This window comes from Phyllostomus discolor, chromosome 10, assembly GCF_004126475.2.
Source record: "Phyllostomus discolor isolate MPI-MPIP mPhyDis1 chromosome 10, mPhyDis1.pri.v3, whole genome shotgun sequence".
NCBI lineage: Eukaryota > Metazoa > Chordata > Mammalia > Chiroptera > Phyllostomidae > Phyllostomus > Phyllostomus discolor.
The window spans coordinates 27,897,826-27,925,434 of record NC_040912.2 but is presented as its reverse complement, the minus strand read 5'-3'; the positions used below and the strand labels follow the sequence as shown (position 1 = coordinate 27,925,434).

The window sequence follows — 27,609 nt, the reverse complement described above, 5'->3', positions numbered from 1 at the left end:
TTGATACTCTTCATGTATTTGCCAGCTCAGTCCTTTAAACTTCAAAGGGCCTGTGTTTCTTCTGCGCATATTGATAATATCCTCCAAATCCTTTCTGCACTAGAACTTTTGGGCTCTAAAATTCCATTCTTTATGTCGACTGGTCAGGTAGGTACAGAGCCTGACTCCCCCCACGTGTTGGTGTGTGATGGTGATCCTGGGCAGCACCCTGGAATGCTGTCATCCAGGAACTTCTCAGCACTCACATTTGATTGGTGGAAATCCCTGACTTCCTCCAAAAGTGTCTTGATGTTATGTAATCTGTCCGAGCAGTTACCATACATCTCCGTCCTCAGATCTTTTAACAAAACAGTGAATCTGAGAACAAGATTTTCTTAGTGACTCAATGGTGATGGTTTTGCAGAAATTAGAAAGATAATCTTCAATTTTTGAGCAAGTACTGTGAAATCGATAAATGATAAGTATTTTCTATCTCAGTTTTACATTCTCTGCCAGGGTTAAAAATATAAGATGACTATCTTGGCTGATTTTTTCAATCCTAGCTCCTAGAAAGGAATGATAATTTGAGTTTTTATGAATAAAAGACATGGGAAAATTTTGTTTCTAAGGAAAAACATTCATTATTATGCTTAAAATGTATTCATTGAAAAGGATTATGCATTGAAATAAATATTAAACATGGCTAAGTTATGGATAATACAATAATAAAAGTACTTCTGTCTTGCCCACAGAATCACATTTATTATATGTAGAATTTCCACCCTGTCCCCATAGATCCTGAGCTCCTTGAGAGTAGACTCGTATTATTTTGTCTGCCTCCTCAGTACCTGGCATAGTTTTGGCACCTGGTAGGTACTGAATAAATCACTGAATTAATACATGAATGAATAATCCCTGGGCTTTTAAAAAAGATGAACATTAAAGAAATACTGTAGTAAATATTTAGTTAGCAGTGGTTTTGAGCAGTTAAAATTCATAGCCATAATTTAGAAATATAATGATTAGAAAACTGAGGTTAAGCTTTTAAAATTCTATGAGGAAATATTTAAGAAACTATAATTTTGGAAAAATATCTACGGCAACTACCCAGGCAGGAATAGAGGGGCCTCCTCAATACTTTCCTTATGAAGTGGGTGAGTAGGATCCCCACTCTTCCGTGAGAATGGTCGGAAGAGCCGGGCTACACAGTGCGTGTCCCGAGCCACCCTTCCACTCAGGAGGGCATTTGTCCAAGTGAGCAAGGGAAGAGTTTCCCCAACGGGCCTGACAGTTACCTCTTGGTACACTATAACCTAGCTACACACAGGAATGCTCTTTCTAAAGATATCCCTGGGAAACTCTGTCTCTTGTGGGATGTGGTTCCCTTCAGAAAAAAGGGGACTTGACTCCTCTCTAAACCATAGTTTATAAGAGAAATTCCTAACTTAAACTAAAGCAGTGGAAATGTTCTAAAAAAGGTTCTCAAAGTAGGTGACATCCAAGCTGGAGTATGAAAGAGGTAGTTAGGTAAAGGGAGAAGGGGAACGGCATGTAAGCAAGGGAAACCGAGTATTAAAAATCAGAAGCATGGGATAGTGGGTAATGCAGCTGTGTGACTTTAAAAGAGTTACTTAACCTCTCTGCGCTGCAGTTTATTCATTTATACAATGAGGATTATAATACTATCTATCTCATAAGATACATGTGAAGATTAAATGAATTAATGTACATAGAGCTCTTAGAACAGTACCAGGCACAGAGTAAGCACTGTGAAAAAAGTAGCAATACTATGATTATTATTAAATGTTGTTATTATTGCAATTGTTGTTATTTGGATATTAAAGTGGTTTAATTGAGCTGGAACGGTGGGTACAAGGTGACCAGAAGGTAACAATGAAAGGATGTCTCTGGGGGCAAAAAAGGACCAGATGATGAAAGGCAGCCTGTGATGCTATGTGATGGGGTGTAGACTTTCTTTTGAAAATGACAAGGGCTGTAGCTTATGCTAAAGTGGGGCCTCACTGCCTCTTCCTTGCTGTCAGGACCCAGCGTGAGACTGGGTCCTGGAGACATCTCACCTTCCCTCAGGATTCTGAGCCACAGTGTCGCATCATGTTCTACATCTGATGACTGTTTCTCCAGGTTACCAGCAATATTTGTGCTTTTACTTGATATCTCTCCTATCTCAACATTAGTTGATTGTATTATTAATGAACATTCACAATTCTGTCATATTCAGTGGTAGCATCTGGATTGACCAAAATGTTTACTTTTGCAACCCTTCATGAACTTCCATTCCAAAGCACTACTCCACTCCAATTTTCAGATGCAGCCCAATCATGCTGATGATGACTGTAATGATCATAATCGTTATCATAATAATAGGAGCTGCATTCACCTGAATGCTTCCATGTGACTGGCATTTCCCCAATGATGTCACATCATTCTAAGTAAGCTTTTGTCGATATACTGCCAGGTGACCTCCATCCTGAATGGATCTTGCAGAATTGTCTTGTCTGACTTTTCTGTTAGCTTTGTGTTTACTTGTTCCACCATTGTCTTTCTAGCTGGACTTTTCTTTTCATCAGTTTATAATTATTTTTAAATTTTTGAGGGAAATATACAAGGGTGGGCAAAAGTAGGTTTACGGTTGTAATATGAATTTATACAATAGTTAATAAAAATAATACGAGAATAAACTCTGTTTCAGGTACTCACAACTGTAAGCCTACGTTTGCTCACCTCTGTGTATTCCTTTGCTCATCCTTCTCTGTTCTAACAAACTTCCATGGCTAGTACTTCTGGTCCTCACCGAGAGCCCGGTTAGCATTATCATCAGTTCCCCCTCTCACCCGAATGCTGACTTTGTAAAGGGATTTAAATAATGTGTGAGGCAAGCCAAGAATATGGAGATACTCATATTAATCTTCAATCTTAAGAAAGCCTAAGTAAGGGTTTTTTCTTAGTATATCCTAATATCAATTACTTTCATAGTTTCTACAAATTTCTTTAACTATTTAGTATATAGTCACATGCTCTTTTTTTGGAGTTGGGTATTTCTTTATTTCTGTGTCTAATGTCTGTTAGTTTGCCAGTATTGTATACAACAATATAGAATAAGTTGAGTTTGATGATTAGGACAAATTGCTACGTTTTCAACTTGGGACAATAAAATTTGGGAGATTGATTTCCTTCTTCCAGTACTTTGTAAAGAATAAATAAGAGTCTTGTAGAGGAAAAATAAATATAATTAATCATTGAAAACTCTCATTTTTTCCTTCCAAAGTAGAGTAACAGGCCCTCCCATAAATTCTGGGGAAACAGACCTCAGTGTTTACCGCTGGAAGTTCACCAGTTCTGTGGAAGTTTCTGGAGAGGAATGTTGTGGAATTGGCAGTAGAGTGAAATCGTTTTCTCTCCTGTCCCCTGGTTCATTGGCTTGAACTAAGCCCAAGTCAAAAGTAAGAAGTCTCTTATAAGTTGTCAGTTTCCTTCTCACTTAGGACCTTCCTTGATGATTAAAAACTTAACTTTTAAACCAGATTTCCCCTTTACCGCTCTGCCAGACCCAGCTGCGTTAAGAGGGATAATGGGTCACTAATCCAGGAGGGTTTTGCTTGAGACTCTTGGCTTCCACCCACCTATGGAACTTAATTTATGCCTGATTTGTTGGAGCTTTCTCTCCCTCGATCACCCTCCTTTTGCAAAGCTCAGTAAATGAGCTGAGTGGTGCTACTCTCTCGCTATTAAAACCATTTTTTTAACATAACAACCCATGAGCCATCCCAGTGAGGTGTGTCTTCACATCTGTGAGAGCCTGCAGGTGTGCAGTGCATTCTTCTTTCTACCGTGTCTTGTGTTCATCTAGATTTGTAGTAAATTAGAACACTCATTCTCTTCTCGAAGAATTCCCATCCCCGAAAGTCTATCCATTCGGAAAAATATAGCTTCTTAAGAGCAGAGAATGACCACATCTTCATTACCAAGTATGTGACAAAGTTCCTACCAATTTCTCCAAAGTTGGCATCTGCCCACAATCATGCTTTCTGCTATTCTCTTCGATCATCTTCCTAAAATACCCCTTTCCTTATGCCACCTCCTTAAACTACAACACATAACAGTGTTTGCACTCTGTAGAATCTTAGCCGGCATCTTTAAAAGAAGTTCTATGATTTTAAAACAATACAGAAAGAGTTAAACAAAACGAGTAAGTATCTTCAGCAGGGAGGTCTTTTTAACTTTTTCTTCAGGACTGGGCTGCATATGTGGCCTGCGGAGACCCCAAAACTTACATGGACATGGGGCTCCTGCTGCCCCAGGAATACTGAGAGAGCAGTGTTCCTTGGAACAGACCTCTGGAAACAGTGACGTCGCTCTGCTTGCTTTCCTAATCATTTCAAACACCCCGACCTGCACTTCACGGTGTCCCACCCTTTTGGACAGGCGTCTCCCCAACAGTCGCACAAGTTCAAGTACTATCTTTCCGAGTTGCACTTCCAGCAATAATGACAAACAAGCAAGAATAAAACCAGCAAGGATGGAGATGATTGAACTTGAATATATCTAGGGGGAAAGGAAAGAGAGACTGCAGGAAAGGAAAATTTAAGTGTCCAGAAATAGTATTTAGAGAAGGAGGCGTGGCAGGCTCTGAAAGCCGTGGAAAGAGCTTACCTGAAGGCAGGTGCGGGACGGCACCGCAGGGAATAGTGGTTGAATAAATACAGCATTTATTTTTTCTGTAAACAGTCTTTATGTCCTTTATAGAATCAAAGGCCATGTGTGGGAAACAAGAAAGAAAGACAACTAGAAAATCTGGTTTCAGTCACAGAAATCAGACCAGAGGAGTACTCTGCAGATAATGCCCTAATTTTTCGGAAAAGAAAACCGATGTCTAGGGAGGCGTGATGTCGATGTCCTTTTACTCCCGTGTGTTTTCCACCTCACATTGACTGTAGTTGAGTCAGTTAGAAATGTGTTTAAAAAAACCAGTAGTGTAATATTTTGAACTGTCTGCCTATTTTATTTGCCATTTTGCAGTGGACTCAGATGATGGAATAACTTACCATTTTTATCTGGCTTAATAATGTATCACTATTGTCATAAAACCATTCTGATAATAATTTTTATCAACACCAAAAACTTAAAACGTGAGCATAGTGTAAATGTCTTATTGTATTTACTTGTTCATTGTTTTCTTCTTTCTAGTGAGCTGAGCTTCTTGAGGTTAGTGGCCGTATTTCACATCTGTTCCGTATCTCCCACAGCTTCTAGTCAGAGTTGTAAATGGTTCGTATATAATATAGGCTGATTAGCTTATTGACCATTTACATGTGAATTAAATTAGGCCTCTGGCAGTTATATTGCTGATTAATGTAAGATAAACCCAGAGGTTTTGTATTTATTGTAAGTCTATTTCAATCCTCACGCAGGCACCCAGTGCCTGAACTGCCCCCGGACCAGCAGAGACATCTCTGTCCTTCACTGATGGCTCTGACAGCTGCATTCTGCACTTATCGCCTCTTTTGTTCTCCACGGATTGTCCGCCCTTCCATCCAACAAGTATACACACACGTGAACACATAAGTATTTACATAGCAGCCTACATGTTATCATTGCAAAACATGCAAGGATATAATAACAGTGCAATTTTTTTTCACAATCACTCCAAGTCCATAGCTGACATTATGGTTTACTCTTAGTGCTGGACATCCTATGGGTTTGGACGAATGTGTGATAACATATATCCATCCTTACAATAGCATACAGAATATTTTCACTGCCCTAAAATCCTCTGTGCTGTGCCTGTGTAGCCCTATACCTTGGCAGCCACTGGTCTTTTCACTGTCTGCATAGTTTTGTCTCTTCCAGAATGTCACGTAGTTGGAATCACATAGCACGCGGCCTTTTCAGGTTGGCTTCTTTCACTCAGTGATATGCATTGACATTTCCTCCATGTCTTTTCACGGCTTGATAGCAGATTTCTTTTTAGCACTGAATTATATTCCATTGTCTAGATATACTATAGTTTGTTTGTTACTTCATCTACTGAAAAATACTTTGGTTGCTTCCAAGTTTTGGCACTTATGAATAAAGCTGCTATAAAGTCCATCCACGTGCAGGGTTCTATGTGGACACAAGTTTTCTACTCCTTTGGGTGAATACCAATGAGTATGATTGCTGGATCATACGGTAAAAGTATGTTTAGTTTCGTAAGACACTGCCAGACTGTCTTCCCAAGTGATTGTACCATTTTGCCTGCTCACCAGCAGTTAATGCGAGTTGCTGTTACTCTACATCCTCTCTAGCATTTGGTGTTATTGATGTTCTGGATTTGGGGCATTCTAACAGTTGTGTAGAAGTATCTCATTGTTGTTTTAATTTGAATTTCCCTGATAGCCTATGATGTGGAGCATCTTTTCATATGCTTATTTTCTATCTGTGTATCTTTTTTAGTGAGGTACCAGTTAAAGTCTTTGGCCCATGTTTTTTAATCCTCATCTGAAGGTATGTTTTTTGTTGTTGTTTTTGTTTTATGTTTTGTTTTTGCTGGGAGGGGGGAGAGAGAGAGAGAAAGAGAGAGAGAGATTGGTTGCCTCCCTCACACACCCCAACCGGGGATCAAAACACCAATCTTTGGTGTATGGATAATGTTTCAACCAAATGAGCCACCCAGCCAGGGCTCATTTTGAATCAAGTGGTTTTTTATTGTTGAATTTTAAAAACTCTTTGTATATTGTGGATAATAGACCTTTATCAAATGCACCTTCTGCAAATATTTTCTCCCAGTCTGAGGCTTGTCTTCTCATTCTCTTGATAACTGTGTAAATTTAATTAACATTTGACTGGTAATTAAAGGCAAGAATTGCCTTTTCTATGCTTCTAATCAAAATAATACTACACTTGATCACTTTTTTATTCATGAAGCCAACATTTAAGCATGCTTTTAACCCCATGCCAAGGCCTTTGAAAGAACAGCGATGCTCAAATGGGTACACAGTATACACATCTCTCCACTCAAATTTCTTTCAAGGGAAACAGTTCCTGTCAACCTCCACTATATTGCTTTAAGTTATTTTTATTCTACTATAATTTAACTACATATAGACAGAGAACAAGGTATACATTCCTTGTACTGACTCATTTAATACATAACTATCGAGGGCTTACCACGGTGCAGGCGCTGGGATTATAAGAGTAACGAAGGTAGACACAGCCCCTGACTTCACAGGCATGTCCACTCTGGTTGGGAAGGGAAAAAAGTGGGGAAAAAAACAAATATAATTGACTCTTATTTTTCACAGTAAACTGGCAAACATTGCTTCTAGGGGAAATACAGGGTTAAGTTCCTGAAAGCCTCTTCTTACCACATTTTCATCAACCAGTCAATACATGATCTTTTGTTTTGTGTGTGTTTCTGTTTAAAGACACCTTTTTTGATATGTACAGTTGATCTCTTAACACTGAATTACAGCCAATGGCTCCTGCCTGAAGGCAGCTTTTCTAACGTATGTATTCTCTCCGCGAGGCACACCCCAGCCTCTTGTACTTTAGCACTATGCTTGGGGGCCTTTGTAAACAGAGGAGTCACTGACAAGAAAACCCACAAAAATGGAAAACACATGGCCCCCAGGAGACCACAGAGAGGGTGTTTGTTTACAGTATGGGAGCTGAAACAAGGCAGCCGTGGGCACGTGCGGGTCAGGTTACTCGAAGCTTTCTCCTCTCTGCACTTGGCCATGAATGACTTCGAAGTACTGATTTGGGGTTACACATTAACTGAGAGAGTAGGCTATTGCAGACACTTGGAATCCCCAAATAACAAGGACCTACTGTATGTAAAAATGACACATCGTGACAGGTGTTGGGAAGAAAATGAAGCAGGGTTAAGGGTGGAGAGCGAGGGGACATCGGGCCGACATTGTAGATGGGTGACTAGGGCCATCCTCTCTGAGAAGGGGACGCCTGGGCAGACATGAGTAACGAGAAGAGATCAGCTCTGAAGGTGAGGCGAAGGGAGGTATCGGAGGCAGAGGGAACAGTGTCAAAGTCTGTGAAGCAGGCAGGAGCTTGACTTGGCCTGTGTGAGGAACGAGACAGAGGTCTCCGTGTCTGCAGCAGAAATAGAATAGCAGGAGAGGGGGCTGCAAAGGGAATCAGAGGATTCTGTCCTAAAGGGCCGTGGGAAGCCTGTGAGGTTTTTAAATGTATGTATGAGCTATAGCCTGTAACTCTTACATAATTTTCCAGCTCCCCCCAAATTACAAACTAGACTTACCCCTTCCCCTTCTGTACCGTTTAAATGAACCACTTTAACTTCACGTGACTGTGGTGTTTCCCTGACACTGCAGTGGTGTCCACAGTGTGACTGTCTGGCTGACCTCACTGGTGACACTGTGCTGTGTGTTGGCCGCAGGGGTGACCCTCACCTGGCACAGACAGGTCATCTCCTAGTCCTCATTCCTCGGTGTTGTGTTTCCTTCCCTAGTCTGCCATGGCTGCCATGAGAACGCTCCTGCAGGGCCGGACTCTGACGGACTGTCACAAGGCAGCAGTGTGGAGGTGATGCAGGGAGCCCGTGGGCCACAGTTGGCCCAGGATGGCTATGAATGTGGCCCAACACAAAGTCGTAAATTTACTTAAAACATTATGAGATGTTTTCGTTTTCATTAGTGTTTGTGTGTTTAATGTGTGGCCCAAGACAACTCTTCTTCCAGGGTGGCCCAGAGACGCCAAAAGGTTGGACACCCCTGATTCTAGAGCGTGTTTACATACTTTTTTGACCCTCACCTAATGGAAAACACAAAATAATACTTCTAGAGAACTCCTTGCATTGTGCCTACCCCCAGGGATTAAACCCACAGCCTCTGAGATTTTTGAAAAACCTTACTCTAACAGAGGATTTTGAGGGCAGTGAAACCACATTGTACCTACTACAATGGTGGAGAGTGGTCAGGATACACTTGCCCCAACTCATAGCGTGTGCAACCACACCACCAAGAGCAAACCCTCTGGTAAACTTTGCCCTTTGGGGGATACTGATGATGTGCCAGCATAGGTTCATGGACTGTGACAAACGTGCCCCTCGGTGGGAAATGTTGATAGTGGGGGAGGCTGTGGGTGTGCGGGGCAGGGAGTAGATGGAAACTCCCTGTACCTTCCACTCAGCTTTGCTGTGAACCCCAAACTGCCCTAAGATACAACTTGTGGGCCCTAGCCTAGGTTGTGGGTTCTATCCCCAGTCAGGGCACATACAAGAATCAACCAATGAATGCATCAGTAAGTGGCACAACAAATTGATCTCTCTCTCTCCCTCCCTCTCTCTTTCTTTCTCAAAAATAAATAAAAAATAAAATATAACCTTTACAATACATGCACACTAACACATATACATACAGCCTTGCTCTACAGGGAAAACTAAACTTCAGGAATGAAGTGAGAGTCCATTTACACATAACTGCCCAGGAAAGATTGCGGGGCAGCCCCAGAGCACCTCAAAAGTCAGAAAGCAATGGCTGGGCCCCAGGGGAAGGAGACATCCCTATGTGTGTGTGTTTTGAGCGGGGGGAGTTGAGAGGACACTGAGGTGTTAAGCAGGCCTTGGTCAGGATCACAGGACTGGACCATTTTCGAGGACAGAGAGCTGTACGTTCTCATTCTCCAAGGGTGGAAAGCTGAATGATCACAGCTGGAAGGCCAGAGGGAGTCAGTGTGCAGAGGGGACTGTGCCCACCGGCTGGGGCACAGGGTTTTGATTAGGAGGCGAGGGGGAAACTGCTTCTGCAACACCGGGTCCTGCCACTGCAGCGCCCGTCTGCCCCTGTGGGGTGGTGGTGGTGTTCACAGAGCCCGACTGCCTTGTGGGAGCGTGGGCCGCGGGATCTGTGGCACGGAGGTGCCTTCTCAATGTAGCTGTTTGTACTGAGCCTGTCACTAGCTCGGCAGGAGGTAAAAATTACTTGAGTCTCTCCTGGCTCTCACCCATCCAAAGCATGAGGGAGAGGGCGGGAAGGTATCAGAATGGGTGGGCACTGGGGAAAGTGAATCTTTAAGAATTGATGCCTTCACTGAAAGAGGGTAAAGGACATTAAGAAGTTTACCTCCCAGTTTTGGGGCGCCCATGCCAGGCAAGACTCCCCCACAGTGGAGTCCCTGTGCCCTCCCATCCTCTGTATTTTGCCTTTCACTCTCATAGTGCTTGGTTCAGTATAGAAATCTCTCCCCCTCCCTCTCCCTCTCTCCCTCTGTGTCTCCCCCTCCCCCGTCTCCCCATCTCTCTTGCATGCACATACAAGCACACACCAAATGATTTTAAAAAATAACTTTGAAATTTAAACTCTCAGTTAAGGATCTTTCTCCTAAACAAAAAAGCTACATTTGAATCTGTTTCTATTGGTTCCCTGTTACACTGCAAATGTGAACTACTCACCATATGCAGGGCAATCATTTAAGCCCATTTGACTTCTTAAGGCGAGGGTGATAACATTTTGGATTTCATTTTGTTTGTCCTATAAGAGTCTTGAGTTTTGGCCAAAAACCCAGGCCCTGGATGAATACGCTTCAGACCTCACTTTTTGTCACGGGGCCAAGTGGACTCCAGAGAGAGGGTGGAGCTGTCTGTTCAGACATGATTTTTAGTTTGCCCTTTGCCTCTGGAGCCAGGGCCCTGGCCCGCATCCAGCCGCACGAAGAGAAGATTATGGTATTTTCTAGGTAATTTTAAGGAGCACAAACCCAAAGTAAAGTCAGGTGGTTTCAAGTCTGCACTGAATTTTTCATGTTAAGGATTTGTCATGATTTGGGTTTTCAGCAGAGCTGTATTTTAAATGATGAAGGGAATTGTATTCTTCTGGAGACAGGCATGTTTTGCTTGTTTGCTAATGACCTCTGGTTTTGCTTATGGGGAGTTTTGTTAACAAATGGAAATGTAGCAAAATAAAACACTCTTTCCTTCATACTTTCTTTTTTTTTCCTTTTCCTTTTTTTTTAAACAATGGGAACCCTTGTGATAAACTGTCAAAACCAGGCTATAGATATTGGTTATTGTAGCATCATTAATACTGTGTAAAAATAAATTAGTCACTTTGGCAATCAAACACATTCTTTTCATCTCCTGTCGGTGCTTTTAAACAGGGCCTTCTCCTGGCTGTTTGATAGATCCTATTGTTAGGAGAAGAGAGCTGTAGAGATGTATTCAAAATTTCTTTGAAAATTTTCCAACCTCAGGAACCCATTCAGCAGTAATTAGCCTTTAAGGAGGCTGATAAGGAGCTTGGCAGGGGCTGGCCTGGGGAGTGGAAAGGTCAACCCCGGCCCCTGAGAGGGGGTTCAACTTAAGGACCCACAGCCACTCCATCCACTTTGCCTGTTGCCTTGCCTTTTCCTGCCCTTTCACCCCACCCCCCAGCTCATCCTCTGACGGCCTTTTCTTAGTCAAGAGTGAGCCTGCAAAGGGTGACAAAATTCAACCAAAATAAATTCTACTCTCAAGCACAGAAGACTTCTGTCTCAGGGAAAAAGAGCTGTGTCTTCAGTCAAAGGTGACTGTCTGAATTGAACAGAATTGTAATTTCTGGTTCAAGTTTGGTCGGGTCCCTGCAGTGGTTTGACTCATTGGTACTGAGATAGCATTGAAGTCCACATAGATTTCCACTCTCCACCCTGACTTGTCCAAAGCATCTTAGCAACACTGCAGAACTACCGATACGATTTAAAGCTAAGTTGGAAATGAAACAGAGGCCCTGCTGGCTCCAGAGAGGGGCAAATTTCTCTATTCACTGCCATCCCCTGTGTGTGGAAGGCACAGTAAGCACCAGGGGGAGCTGCCATCATTGACTGTAAAGGGATGTGCCCAGAGATGCAGAATTGCAGGGTAAATGTGCCCATGTGGTTGTGTGTTGGAGACCAAGAGGAAAGGCCCTTCTCATCTGAGAGCTGTATTAGTTTGCTAAAGCTGCCATAACAAAGTGCCACAGACTGGGTGGTTTAAACAACAGAAATGTATAACCTTACAGCTCTGGAGGCTGGAAGTCCAAGATCAAAGTATTGGCAGCGGTGATTTCTTCCGAGGCCTCTCTCCCTGGCTTGCTGATGGCCTTCTTCTCCCTTGTCTTCATAGAATCCTCCCTCTGCACATGTCTGTGTCCTAATCTCTACCTCTTGTAAGGATACTAGTCATGTTGGATTAGGGCCTGCTTCTATGACCTTATTTAACCTTAGTTCCCTCTTTAAGGACCCTCTCCTCACACAGAGTCACATTCTGTGGTTCCAGGGGTTAGAACTTCAACACGTGAATGGGGCTGACATGATTCAACCCATAACAAAGCTCAGGATATTTCATTACCACAGTTGACCCTTGGCTGTGGACACAAAAATAATGACCCTCCCGTGAAGTTCTTTTATACACACCTCCCACTCCTAGTGCCTGAAGGCGTCTCATCCCTCCAAAGCTGACTGCCAGGGGCAGTGGACCCCTGAAGGACCCATGGATGCAGAGGGGAAATGGGAGGAACAGTTGGTGCCATGTGGTTAATGTGAGAACTGACTGTGATGCTGAATTCGTGCTCAGAGCTCACCTGCACACTGGTGCAGGATGATGTGTCGCTCTGTGGTGCTGGTTTGGATTCAGACTTGCTCGTTATAGCCAGTGCACCATTCTTCCATTTCCAGCCCTCCCTGTTCTTTTCCAAATAAATAAATATATAAGAATATTCGATGGAAAAGTATGTTAATTTCTCTTTCTCCTTCTGACACACACACACACACACACACACACATGCACACACCGACTGAAATTTATGTTACAGAAGATCTCAGGTACATACTGACGCTTTAAGTCCAAGGATAAGGTTTGTTTTATTTTTAACGAGATACCATTTATCAGACATTTAATTCCCAGTACCTTGTCCCTGTAATATACACGAAATCCCTGCTTAGATTTCCTGCCATCCAAGTCACTAGTAGCCTACTTTTTATTCCTGTCCTTCATATTATTTTCCTCCTCAGGAACAGTCCCCTACTCCTGGTTCCTTGCCCATGGTGTACAAACAGGCTGATTTTTTTTTTTTGCCATGATTGGGCAGCAGCCATGACCTTCGTCAAAGATTAGATTTAAGGTAGCAGAGTGAGTGGAAAAGTCCTGAACCAAAGTATCATGCTAGAAGAATAAGAGATAGCCCAAGGAAGAGGCTGAATCAGAAACCCACCATGAAAGGCAGAGGGTCAGCCCTGGGGAGGCTAAGAAAGTGGCACAAGCGCAAAGAATCACAAGATGGTTCAAGGCTCTGCTCACAGGCGTCAGGCAGAGACAAGAGTGGACCCAGGGGCTGCCGGCCTAATCACCCACTTTCAGTGCATCTTGTCTGCCTCCTATTGTCCAGGCTCGATACCAAGTGTTTGAGATGTGAATTGACATAGGAGATGGTCCCCAAAGTCAAGGATGTTATATCCAAATGGCAAGCGGGTATCTTGAGGAAAAAAAGAAGGTAGTCCTGGAACAAACCCCAGTGATACTAGGGCCCTCTCAGTGGTGGTGGTGATTGGATAGGATGACTTGCATTGTCACAGATGTGTCCTAAAACTTGGATTAGCTTACCCAATCACTTGAAGAGCCAACCTGCATTCACACTGACCACCGCCACATTTCTCATCCACTCCCCAACCAATCCCATTAGTCCTGTGACACTTCTGCCTCCAAGGCCCTCTGATGAACCCCTGATCACTAAATGCACCGGCTTCTTTTTCTTGTTAATCCTCACCGGAGGATGTTTATTGACTTTAGATAGAGAGGAAGGGAGACAGAGAGAAACATCGATGTGAAAGAAACACAGGTCAGTCGCTTCCCGTACAGGCCCTGACCAGGGATCAAACGGAAATGTGGGCACGTGCCCTGACTGGGAATTGAACCCACAGTCTTTTGGTGTACAGGATGATGCTCCAACCAACAGAGCCACCCAGCCAGGGCTGCAATGGCTTCTTTTTAGTGTTCATCTTATACTATCTAGGACTCATTCTTGCCGCTCTGCCCAGTGGGTTAGGTTCTCTTGGTTCGCCTGGGACCGCTCCACTGCTTCTTTCTCCTTCACTCTCTTGGCCCAGTTTTTCAAAATGTCTGTCACAGGTCTTTCTCTCCTTCCTCCCCACACTCTCCTCTCCCTCGGCACCTCTTGTGAATGAGTCCTTGACGTGAACTTCAAGACCGCACTCTTCCAGTTCTAGACCTACCTTTCCACTGCCTTCTTACCCGAGTGTGCGGTTACTCCCGAGACTCGCATGCAGCACGTTTAAACCACAAACCAGATTGTCCTCCCCTGCTGTGCTGCTCCTGTTGATTCTGGGTACTTACCACTCGGTTGTCCACACTAGAAAAACCGAGGACAGTCACGTGAGGGTTAGACATCTCCAAACCCATTTAGCCAATAGCACAATGCTCTGCACGTGTGTCGATGAATGTTTAATAAATTAGTGGCGATTGCATCGAAATCTCTTAACTCTATACTCAGAACATCCAAAACATGTTCTCACCCCTGCCTGACCCAAACCAAAAGTATTTTCTTCCCTAGGACAATCTCACAGCCCCCACGCCCCTCACCTTTGCGGCTATCTGGGAGTTCCACGCTGCTTTACACAGCCAGTCTTTGCATGTTTTGCTGTCTTCTCCTGGCCTGGCTTCCTTGCCGTTTATCAAAGTCTGTGCCTCTTTCAAGGCGGTTCGCATCACCTGTCCCAGATAATACCTTCCTTGACCACATCAGACCATGGTAACCACTAACACCCCCTCCCCCACAAAGCTCCGAATTCCTCTGGCACCTAACATCTGCACCACAGAATGTACCACCTGGCTGCATCCTTGTTCTCTTCCTTTGGTATAAACAAGACAGAAAACCAGTCTCTTTCTAAGGGATTCACAGACATGCTAAATTCCTCCTTGACTTCTCCCCAACAATGGGTCTTTGAGGAGGAATTTATATTCTTTCTTTCTTCAAATGGTGAAATCTACCCACCTCCTTGTGATATGAGGTGTTTTCCCTTTTGTCTTAGTTATCAGGAAACTCAGAGCTCTCCGGTACTAGATTGTAATAATCAGCTTATCTCGGGATCCTGGTAATAGCTATCTATTCTATCTGCCTCTGTTTTGTGTTTATTTTTAGTTTTGCAGTGTATTTAACTTGTAAGACACCATAAATCCTTTTGGAACAAAGTGCAAAAATAGACCCCCAAGTAAACAATATTCTTCTCTTATTATTTCATAATTTTTATTTTCCTACCTGAATTGTGAGTCCCTGAGAACAGCCAATCTTGTATTTCTATTGATTGCCCGAAGTAGAAAGCATATGGTAGGTCCTTAATAAATCACTGTTGGTAGATTAATACTTGGGGACATCCTAAGAGAAATAGCCTACTTCGTTAAAGCAGGCTAGATGATTTTAAACTGAGATGGAAACATCTCTTAAAAATAATTCTAGAAAAGGGACCCTGTCTGAGCACATCTATTTCTGCTAGCATTTTATTAAATGTTTAAAGTATCAGGAGAAGAAAAACACAATAAAAATCAAAAGTTATAGTGTTAGCTACTATAGTATCTAAACATAGTACTTAAACCAGGTGAGAAGGTGAACAAAATCTATCGTTTGCTTCCAGTGACGCTCGCCGGGTGACACAGTGTGTTTACTCCACACCCCAAGCCTTGCTGGCTGCCTTTCTGGTAAACACGGTGTTCAGGTGGTGTCTGACTTCCTTTTTCTTCTTCCCTTATCCTCATTTTTGCTCCCCCTTTCCCTTCGGTTCTAACATAAAGTAGCAAATATTAAAATTGGCTCTCAATAAAACTACCTGTGCCAGTCTTCAAATTCTTTTCTGTCTAATTTTTCTGGGGGGAGGCAGGAAGGGAGGGGGAAAGGGTTTCTTTTTTAAGCTCACCCAGAGAGAATAACTTTGAAAGAAACCACAAGAATGTAATCAAGTCACAGCCAGACTTAGCCTGTGTTCGTACTTCCTGTCCTTTGCCCCCACCCCACCCCAAACCCCCCGAACACTCACCCACTGACACATACCTATAGCCGTTAAATATTTTTACAGGCATGTGTGAATAATCCATGTAAGTATAAACACTTTTGAGACTTAAAATTCATCCAGCTGACTGGGCTTCACCGTTGTGCAAGAAGTGAGGGCTCGGTGAACCCTTTCCTACCCTCTTTTAACCAGAGCGGAAATGTTTGCCTTTTCCTTTCAATGCTACGCCACAGGAGTTGCCCTCCCCGAACTTCTCCTTCTAAGCAACAATGTTTAAAGAGAGAAGGAGGATGATAAATAGCAGGTCAACTGTCTACATCATTATAAAATTTGAATATACACCCACCCCCACCTACTGATCTAACCTGCATTTTATGTCTGATGGTGGAAGATGAAACAAAACTCATCTTTATCTCCCAGAATGACTGTTTTGGGAGCAGACCTACATGGGCCCCTCCTGGTCAGCCTCACGTCACCTCTTAAACTTGCAGACTGTCCACGGTCTGTAATTCACACTCGGTTATTTTCCCACTGCCGTTTCCAGTGTCCCGATTCACCTCACCTCAAACTTGTATTGGCTTTTTGAAAAGAAACTAACTTCAATTTGGTTTAAGCAGAATAGCACAAGATAAGCAAGTGTGCTGTGAAGCAGGAAGCATAGCAAATATGTTCTACATTTCAACAGAATATTTGAATTGCCGCTATGTGAGATTTTCCATGCCCATCCTCCCCACCATTAAAGTGGACGCCAGTGTCAGGTATTCTGATTTTAGATGGAATATAAGAGACACATTGCACCTAACGGCAGGAGACACAGGAGTGCAGACCTACAAAAAACTCGCCTTGACCCTCTGAGGAGCCGCTCTTCGTGTGCATAGCCAATCGTTGATGCAAGAAGTAGAACTTAAAATTTAATTATTTTGATCATTTTACCATTGGATTTTCAACCTGTTGAATGGGACAAATCTGGGTGTTTGGGCACATGACTTCTGGGAAAGAAGTGGTATTTGAGTAAATGTAGGGAGCCCAGTGTGTCCGATTAGCTCTGGGAACCAGCAGTGTAGAAATATGTGAGTCAAGTATAATCCAGGGATCTGGGTCCATCATTTGATATTTTAAAAGAATTACATGTATGAATATATTTATGAATTCAGTTATGTTGATGCAACAGTTGGTCTTCCAGATGCTAGAGTCCAGGTTGACGGTTTAAGGAGCAGCCTGGAAATGTTCTGCCACTCAGCCTACCCACTAATAAAACACAGTTGGATGATTTGACGTTAAATACGTAACAAATAAATAAGCAGACGTGCTTGAGCCTGCAAATACCTCTCGATGTGTGCATCCTTCTAAATGTTCCAGTCATCAAGGCAAGAACACACCCCCACTTTTCGCTGCTTCTCGGTAGAGCCTGTTGTCACACCTCAACACCTCCTGAGCCTGAATCCCAATGTCCAGTCTCTAATCAGCCTGACCTCAGAGAGGGAGAGTATCAACCCAGTAAACAGCCGTTCCTGTATACTAATGACCACCCGTGCAGGGACCCTCTCTGCCTGCCTCGACCGAGGAAGCCAGGAGGCAGAGCACACCAAAGGAGCCCCAGCGGCTCAGATGAATGCAAACGGCCATTCAGAGAGCACCCCTGCTTGTTCAGTGTTTGCACAGCGATGCTGCACACAGTCGTGCTGCTGAAACACCCATTTTAAAGAACTTTCAGGCGGAGCTGATATTCATAAAAATCATGCCACTGTCGGGAAATACTCCTTTTATGAATTAGGCAAAGCTTGTAGTTTTTTTTTTCCATGGCTTTAAACACTCAAATACTAGTCAAAACCTGTGAATACGTACACATTCTTTTATAAGGATAATTATCTTCTTTATTGGTGGCGCCTCCTGGATTAGGAGGATTCTTCCACGCAAATAAGCAGTAGAGGAAGGTCGTGCAACAAAGAACACCTTTCATGTGGCTTTAGTTCTTACTTAGCAAGACTTCTACGTTTCTAGAAAGGCAAGTGCTAAATTCCTGGATTGCTATAACCCTCTTTCTAATTATTTTTTATTTTTATCCCTTTTTCAATTTTTATTTATTGATTTTTAGAGAGAGAGAAGAAGGAAAGGAGGGGGGCAGAGAGACAGAGACAGAGACAGAGACAGAGAGACATCGATTTGTGTATATTTTTTGGTCAATCCTTGTGCGTGACCTGACTGATGATAGAAACCACAACCCTGGTGTATCAGGACAATGCTCTAACCAACTGAGCTACCTGGCCAGAGCTCTAATTATTTTAAATTAACTAATTCAAAGTAAGGTCTTGACGTATTCTTGGATAATGCATGCAAACAACAAGCAGACCCACCATACATATTCTGTTCAGAACAGCTTACCCAAAGGGTTTATGTCTAATTATGAATTTCTGACCATGATAGAAACAGGTAAAGAGAGGTGTCAGGTAAAGACAGGCATCATTTAAGTGTCATGAGTATTGTTTTAATATTAGGCACAGAAATTAAGATAAATACAGGATGCTTTGTGCTTCAGAAGGACCCCCCCCATTAAGTTCAAATAATGTCTCCCAGTGACAGTACCAAATTCGCAACACCTCCTTTGGGCCAAGAGAGTTGGTATTTTGGTTTGGTTTGGTTTGGTTTGTGAGTTTTGGTTTGTTTGTTTGTTTAAGCACTTTCTTTTTATGGTAGAGGTATCCATTTTTGTGTGAGCCTGAAATTTTGGGGTCCTTTGGTGGTTTTTTAAAAGTGATATTGTGGTCTCATATTTTAATGTTTCCTGGAAGAACTGGCTGGCTATTTATTTTAATTACTTCACAGGAACCCACATGATAATTTTTGAAGAACATTTTCTTATTACTCATTGTTTAGTATTTTGGTCATCATTTTTTTCCCAACAGGATATAGCCTTCAAGATAAGATTCTACAGGTTTTCTTTTTAGTTCAGAATAAAAATACAAAAATTCTACTATTTGTTGTTGGCCCTCACCCCACCTACCTACATATTACCCCCCGCCTCACTTCCTGTCCACGCCAAAAGAAATTTTCAAGGATAGTAAACATTTCTACCAAGTCTGCTCTGAAAGCTAATCATTAGAGCCAAATGCAGCCTCAAGAACCACAGTGTTCAGAGGTGTTAGGCATTTTAACACAAATTTTCCTATTCTCCAGTCTTCAAAACACTGAAGCCTATTGGGATGCCGAGAGGTGTCTGATAAGAGGAAAACAAAAACTATAGAGGGAAATAAAACAAACATTATACTTTCCCAATGTGACTTTGGTACATTTCTAACATCAGAAATAGAAACTCAAGTCTCAGGAAATCCTTTTATAGTTCATGGAAAAATATGCAGCTCCCTTCATTGTTAGAAGTATACTTACAAAATCAAAGCTCAAATACAGAGATCAAGTCTTTATTGTAAAAGGTTGATGGGTGTTGTGAACGGAATTTACTACCTGTCTCTCTTATGTAAATTTAATATTATTGTGCCTTCTCAGTTGGTCAAATAGGAGGTCTATTATTTTCATAATTTCAAAAATGTTACTAAAAACTACTCTGGTACCTTTTATATGTATGTTTTGATGAAGTACAAAGTAAAAAAAAAATCACTGTGATATAAATTCTATAGAACATCAAGGAAGATGGCTTTAATTATAATACATGGCTTTGAATCACTCTGTAAAAAAAAATCTTTCAGCCCTGGCTGGTGTAGCTCAGTGAATTGGGCATGGGCCTGCAAACCAAAGGGTCACTGGTTTGATTCCCAGTCAGGGCACATGCCTGGGTTGCAGGCCAGGTCCCCAGTAGAGGGGTGCAAGAGGCAACCACACATTGATGTTTCTCTCCTCTTTCTCCCTCCCTTTCCCTCTCTCTAAAAAGAAATAAATAAAATCTTTAAAATATATGTATATAAAGCTTTCCCATACTTGATGCCATTCAGTCCTCACTGCACAACAGAGCCATAGCCTCCCAAAGCCAATGGGAACCCTTGAGGCCCAGCCCTCCACCTCACAGGTGAAACAACTGTGAGCCAAGGATAAATTCGATTTCCCAAGGTCTATCGTCTTTCCGTTTTCTCTACTTGTCTGTTCTGGTCCCTCCTCCCTATGTGATTCCATCTTTCAGATCATTTAATTTTAGTCCCTCACCCAAAGTTGCAGAGACACATAGGGAACTGGGACCTGCATCTTTGCCTTCCAGCATCATTTCGTTCTACCCCGATGCTTGGCCTGCTCATCCCTGCTGGTCCAAGGGCCGAAATTCCCATCCACTTCCCTAGTTTTCGGGAGAAAAAAGATGTTGCTGTCACAAGGTGGTAAAGATGCCTGGAATTCTGTGGGATTATTAATAACTGACTCAGGAAATAAAATAAACATTCTGATTGTGATCTTTTCCCACTCTTTCTACAAGTGGGTGTTTAGTGAACATGGTTGTACTGAATGGGGCAGCAAAGATCTGTTGTGTTTTCTGTGAAAACGGACGGCCACTGCCGTGTTTCCCAGAGGACCACAGGGTTCCAGCACACAGGACGCGCGGAACAGCTAGGAAAACCAGAGAGTCGAATCTAGCCCCACCACTGACAGCCTTCTCGGCCTTGAGAAAGTTACTAACTTTTCTGAGCTATAATTTTCTTTTCTGTAAATACCGTCTACCTCACAGAGATTTTATGTGGATTAAATCAGACAGTGTGTGTATAGCGTCAGGCAAACAGCGCACACCCACTGATTCACCCTTCCCTGCCCCGCGGGTCTGCTTGGGGAGCGACTGGTCGCCCCTTCGCCGTTCTGTCCGAGAGCCGGGTGTTCCGTGGAGATGACCTGCATCTGGGTCGTTCAGCACCTTCTGCACGGCCCTGGCAACTCGGCTAAAACACGAGGTGTCTCGGCTGCATCTATTTGGCGTGTGTCGCAGGTGGAGGAGGTTGCACAACAGCGCGATTTGCCTGTTCTTTTTGCCTTTAACAGTTCCCTGACACTAAACATGGCCTTAGAAAAAGAAACACAGGGTTTTTTTCTCCCTTGAAATTTGATTGTTTTGAAAAATTCTTTCTACGGTGGTAACATGCTGCAGAACAATATTTAGCTAAAGGGGCCTGAGCATTTTGAAGAGTAAATATTTAAAATCAGCAAGCTTCCATGGCTTTAATATATATGAATAATATTCCAGGATCCTCCTCAAAACCATTGGTCAACTTTGCCCCTGCATTCTCCACGTTTTCGAAACTTGCAGTTTTCTAAAGCCAGTGACAAGGCAAGTGCCAGTTATAACAGCTCTGCGGCTCCAGACACGCATGTTTCCAAGTTCAAATAACAGCATCTTTAGAACCCGAAGCTTTTGACATATTTTATGAAAATGTTAATATTTCATGATATACGTGTTTGCTCTTAAATGTTTTTAATTGGGCTTTCAGATGACTCTTTGGGTTTCAAATAAAAGAGAACAAAAAATTCCTTTACTGAAAGAAGTATTTAATTAATATTCAAAATGGCACCGCTTACTGTCGTAAGAGTGGTGTTGGCCTATGCATGTGCCAAGCCACCTTTGGGAAGAAGTGGTGGGTAGATGCCCGTTCACTTGGTACTCTGCTAATGGACTCAGTTCTGACCAAGACCTCCCCAGCCTGTGACTTTGTCGAGGTTAAAACAAAGCCTTTGAAAAGATAAGCCCTCCTCTCTTTCCCCAGACACGCACCTACTCCAGCCTAGAGTCACTCGCACGCGTGACTCTCATCATGGAAGGCTCAGCCTTGGGAGTGAGGGGTGTTAAGGACGTTGGAAAAAACCTAGAGCAGAAAAATGGCATTTCTATGCCATCCTATTAAATGTGAGAAAATTGGTTTTGGTAACATGAATAATAGCAGTTATTTCCAGATGTTTAAAAAGTGAAGTCTCCAAGGTTTACTACAAGTTCAACTAAGTTTCTCAGAGAAGAAGTTAGTAGAAGAAAAGAGGAAACAGTACTGGAGATTCACAGTATAAATTATTGAGATAATTAACATATCAAATAGTATCAGCTCCTTAGAAAATGTCTCTTTAAAAGCTGCACAGCCTTCTCACTGCTCAGAACAAGGACTGTAGGTGTGTGTGTTTGTTGTGCATGCGTGTCTGTGTCTAGACCTCTATGTAATCAGTTATACTGCCAGCTGGTTATTGAAAAAAGATACTGAGAATCAACTTTTTTAGACATGTGTAAGCCTTTTCTACCCTTTAAGAAAAACATGCTACTCATGTGCTTCAAAAAATAGTTACTGGCTTGCTATAAAATCAAGAATTGGGGCAAGAATAAGCTTCTACTGAGAGTTAGAATTTAATGTTCACAAGTGGTCAGTGGAGAACCAGCTACTCCACATTGCCTTCCCCCCCTATATTGATAAGGAAAAATGATATGGTTGTGCTATTTTGTGCCCTTAGATATTTAGATTTTCTGGAGAAAGCAGTTTGAATCACCTCGTTCAAACAGTGAGAGGAAGAAAGAAACTACAGAAAGAGCAAGTAGCCAGATAATTTTAGCTCCAAATCACTATGCAGACAGGGCATATAATAAAAATGTTGGCATAAAAGAGTTACAGAATATTAAAATACAAAACTATAAGGTTAACGTCCTTTTTAATTCTTTTTGAGCTCTCAATGTCATATATACTTTTTTCAAATTACTCCCCCATTTAGATACTTTTTTAATTAAAATAAGACCCACCTCACATGTATACTACCAACACATGCACACATGCAATGAACCGTCTGAAACTTCTGTGTTGCTTCAGTAGCATTACAGCTGTGTTCACTGGTGAGCAGTGCCCAAGTGATTCAATTCACAGAAAGAGAAATCACTTACCATTAGTACCTTGACAAACTTGCGCATTACATTTCGGCTGTGGAAGTTTTATCTTCTTCCCACTGATGTCGTTCACTTTCATTTCTGTCCCTCGTGTGGCTTTTACACTCACTCTGCACACTTGCAGAGTTGGATGTAATATCCAGAGCTGACTTCCTACATATACATTCTTTGAACATTCAGTGCAGACTGTTCACATGGTATGTTATCTTTTTATGGTCTTGTGACTCCGGCCTGCACGGGCATACAGTCGAACCCCCGAGTACAGACAGCTGACTGGATGAAGATGACTTGGGGGAAAAAAAACTTCCATTGTTTAGATTTCTGTCGGAGGATATAAGAATACTTAATTTCTTTTTATCTCTAGGGCTTTCATTATCATTTAAATTTCATTTCACATTAATTGATCAGGGATTAGTAAAGCCATTATGCAGAAATTAGAATAAGACAAGCCAGATGGAATGAATAATTCATGAAGTCCAATTACGTTTTATTTCTGGTGTACTTTCAAACTTGCCTCTGACTTCTGTGCTATTTTGATGTGACAATATTCACTGGAAATCAAGAGTGCCATTTTAATTTATTGTATCCCTCCGGCTGGAAGCATTTGTATGCAGTGAGGGTGTGCTAATGCATTTCCCCCAAGAAAACACCCATTTCAGGGCTCTTAGGAATACTGGATGATCTAATAGAATATGTGATTCATCTTAGAAGGTTTAGGGTAGAAAATTAAGCCACACCAGTCCACCTGATTTGGGTGCACTGACCCTAGGTAGACAGACTAGAGTCTTAGAACCCTGAGATTTTTCACTTCTCTCAGCGGCTGCAAATCCTTTTAAAATATGTTCCCATCCTCCGTCTCAAAGGAGCCATTTGGTTTAGTGTTGGACTGGAAGCAGAATTGCAGCTACAGACAATGACCACGAGGTGGCAGGCGTTGCCTTCGGTGCAAGGGGTTCGGGGGCCACCCGGACTGCAGGGGTTTGCAGAGCATCCGCGCGGGTCGGATCCGGGCAGGAGGACCACGGCTGGGTTTTAGGCTCCGAGAGACTCGCAAAACGTAGGGAGGCTGGAATTCCGAGCTAATGGGCAGTCCCGTCCACCTGCCTGGAATGCCTCTGACGACGATGTCTGAAACCGCCTCCCCAACCCCCCACCACCTTCGGTCCCAGCCCCCGGCCCCTTAAGAGCAACCCCCCTCCACCCTGGTATTTATTTATGCCACTGGACAGTTCTAGTCACATTAAAGCCGCTGTTCACCTTCTCGAGGACTTTCATCTCGGGAAGTTTTATGACACTTTGTGAATGTGCAAAGTTTTTAATTAGGCTCCCTAGACAGCCCGAGGCAGCAGCAGCGCCACAAAGTCTTCACGGTCTCTCTGCCTTACAGCACAACAAGCCGCTGTACTCCTTTGAAGACAATGCCGACTATGTGTACGACGTCATGTGGTCCCCAGTGCATCCCGCGCTCTTTGCCTGCGTGGACGGGATGGGGCGCTTGGACCTCTGGAACCTCAACAATGACACTGAGGTGAGCGGCGGCGCAGGCGCGGGGCCGGGAGGGCTGGGAGGGGGGCGCAGGCGGCCTCTCTCCTTCTTCCCCTCTCTCTGCAAAAAAACGGCCTTTTTTGGACAGACCCTCCAATTGCAGCTGGGCTGCCGACCCCGGTTCTTGACTGCTCCGAAGAGAATTGGCAAATGCATTGGCAAAAAAAAAAAAAAAAAAAAAAAGTCATTTAATCCCACTTCATCCCTAAACCGTGGCAGGTCCTGGACAATTGACGACCCTTTTTTTTTGCAAAGAGCAAAACGATACTTGTTCAATGCTTTTCCCCTAAGGGAAAGGACACACAGGCATATTTCAGAGCGGGGCTGAAATAACTCTATTGGCAAACATTTGGGAAAAGGAAGCTTTTGTGGACCCTGACTTTAGACTGGGCTTTTTCTAAAAGGGTGATTTGTCAGTGTTCGCGATTTGTACCATTCCCATTTTCAATTCATAAAAGATGATTTTGTTGACTGATTATGTTTAGATCCAGATCCCGCCTTCATGTAATTTTTACAAGGTCAATAATTCTTGACTTAAGATGTTACCTCGCAGGCAGATTTTTCTACAGTAGTTTCCAAATCTGGACATGTATGTTAAACTATTTATTAAAAATCAGGATTTTAACATGTCCCTATTTACAAGTGAAAAATAGCCATTTTATTTTAAAAAGCAATTGACAATAAAGAAATTATTCTTTTTAAAAATGAGGCTTTCTATATATTTGTTTTTAAAATTATGTATGTGCATTATTCCTGTTTTCCACTCCAAATTATTGAGGTGCTAATTTGGCTGTGTGGTTTTTTTGTTGGCTTTTAAAAAATATGAATATTAAATGCCTTTCAGTTTAACAAAATAAAATGTTCTCTTCATCATTTCCTGGTCTCTGACTTAGGGCAACTCTCCATAAATAAGAATGGACAGGTAAGAGGAACAAGCGTTGCAAACTATATGTCAAGTGGAGAACAAGAGAAAGCTCTTTTGAAGTGTTTTGAGCAGGAAACAGCTCAGCCTTTTTAATTAGGAAGCTTACAGCTGGAGGATATGAGGAGGAGCAGGCTCCCCTAGTATTTTTTTTGGGGGGGGGCAGGGAAATATCTTTCAGGTGTTAGTATTGAGTCATTGTATCTTGCAAGATCGTGTACACCTCTAGCTCATGCCGAATAGTTACCTTTTTAAAATATTTTAAGTCTACTTTTCCTTTTCGCTAGAAGAACTATGTATATGACAAGGGTAAGGGTTATGTAATGAAGCATTTTGAACATAATTTAAAGACATGAATATACGCAATGCCCATTTATTTGGACGTTGAAATGTTTATAACATTATTGCTTTTCATAGAAAGATGTTATTACTCCACATTGTAAGTTTCCTAAAGTCTTTCATCGCTGTTGATTAAAATCATATTGCCTATATCTTCTGGAATAAACTCATTCACTCAAAGCAACCAAAAAACACACGTTTTCCAGATTGACTGAAGAGATTCCCTGTATCAGAAATCAGACCTAGTAGAAGTGATGTTTCGGTAATACCCAACCACAGTGCAATGGGAGTGAGTGTTCTCCAAACTCCTTGATAATTCCTGTATAACTTTTTTTTTTTTGGCGGGGGTCGGGCGGCGTGGGGGTCAGCTTTTTAGGTAAAATGAAATTAATGTCTCAATACTGCCAAATGTCACTTTCCCCTTCTTTTTCTCTAGGTGCCAAAAGACAGCCACATAAAAGTTTTTCAGTGAAACATTTCAACAAATCATTGCTGGACATGCAAACCATTTAGTGTTGCGATACACTTCCTTCTGCTTTCCCAGTAGCAGCTGATAGACTGAGTCCGCTCCAAGTGCAGTAATGAGCTGAGCGCTTTCGAACACCCTCAGCTTATTTTTGCTTTCTATCAAGTTGAACAAGATGTTTCAAATATTTGTGAGATTACGAATTAGATTTGTTTTCAAAAGAACCTGAAACCCCAGTGTTTTGTCGTTATTCAGATTCCTGTGCTTTTATACCAAGTTGTCCTGACTGCTCCTCCGCAAGAGTAGTTTACGCTTGGGGACCTGGGTACAGGGTAGTAACTTACATTGCACGGATCCTGTCTTTGCAGGTGAAATGATTGAGCCTTAAAACCTTGTGAAAATATTTGTGAAACTGAAGGAAAAGGGTAAGAGAGACAGACAATAGAGAGATTATTTTCTTTATGGACTCATGAACATTTGAACGGTCATTACTTGGTAGAGCTAATATATTTTGTCATTTCCTTCATGCATTTGATTATTAGCACATACAGTCATTTTCTTTACCATTTATAATATCTGTGGAAAGAAGAAGGTATTTTTAATGGTTAGAATATTAATTGATTCACTTTGCTACATTGCTTAATTCCAAATAAAATTCTTTAAAATGTATTAGGCATAATGTAAAATGTATCAAAAAATCAGTTTCTTCAGTGATTATTTTTTTATCATACTCATATTAGGATTAAACATTTTTATTCATTTTTTGAAATTATTCATAGATAAAATCTGAGAATGAGTAAAGGCATAGTCCTCTTTGAATTCCTTAAGTTATGGAGTTCAAAATTAATTCTGAAAAACCTTATAGCTGAATCTCAGATTTGTCTTCTGAGTGGCGCACTAATAATAAAATGTTTTGACAGAATTACAACCCATCTAAATTCACATTGTTTTGTCCTTTGAAAGGGATGGTTAAAAATTCAGGCTCCAGCCTGCACAGCAGGTACCTTTATTGTAGAAATTGTGTATTAAAAAGAAAATGAACTGGGGACTTGTGATTTACATTTTTGCTCACAATTGACATACCGTGATTTAAGCGGGTAAAAGAATTCTATTGATTTCAAGATAAAGTTTAAACATAGATTCTTACATCTGATGGAGTTTTTATTACTGTTTTGAAGATAGGTATTGGGTCAATAATCTCGTATCAACAGATGGTTCAATTCCGGGACGCACAGAATCCTGGGAATGCTCGGGCACAGCTCCACCCTACCCGACATGCTGCTCAGGCACAGGTTTTAAACAGTGGTCCGAGGGTCTTGGTGGCCCTCTTTTCACTACATTTTTTTGTCTTAACATTTACCTTTTTTATTTTTTTAATGGCCCATTATCATTTCTTATTCAACATTCTTATAGAAGGCTTGGAAGTCTGACCTTCATAGGAATAAACTTCCAACCTTAAAGACAAGAGTTCACACAACCGGTGATGGAGAAGGGGCAGGCCCACTAACATTT

The 27,609-nt window shown here is 42.1% G+C and overlaps 1 protein-coding gene across 1 annotated transcript in view; it reads left to right on the top strand.

Moving 5' to 3' along the window:
• Positions 1 to 27,609, top strand: part of DYNC1I1 (dynein cytoplasmic 1 intermediate chain 1) — a 254,347-nt gene that overhangs the window by 208,365 nt on the left and 18,373 nt on the right. The window contains 1 exon segment of the mRNA XM_036010591.1: positions 24,213 to 24,353. Within this exon segment, the coding sequence (XP_035866484.1) occupies positions 24,213 to 24,353 (141 nt within the window).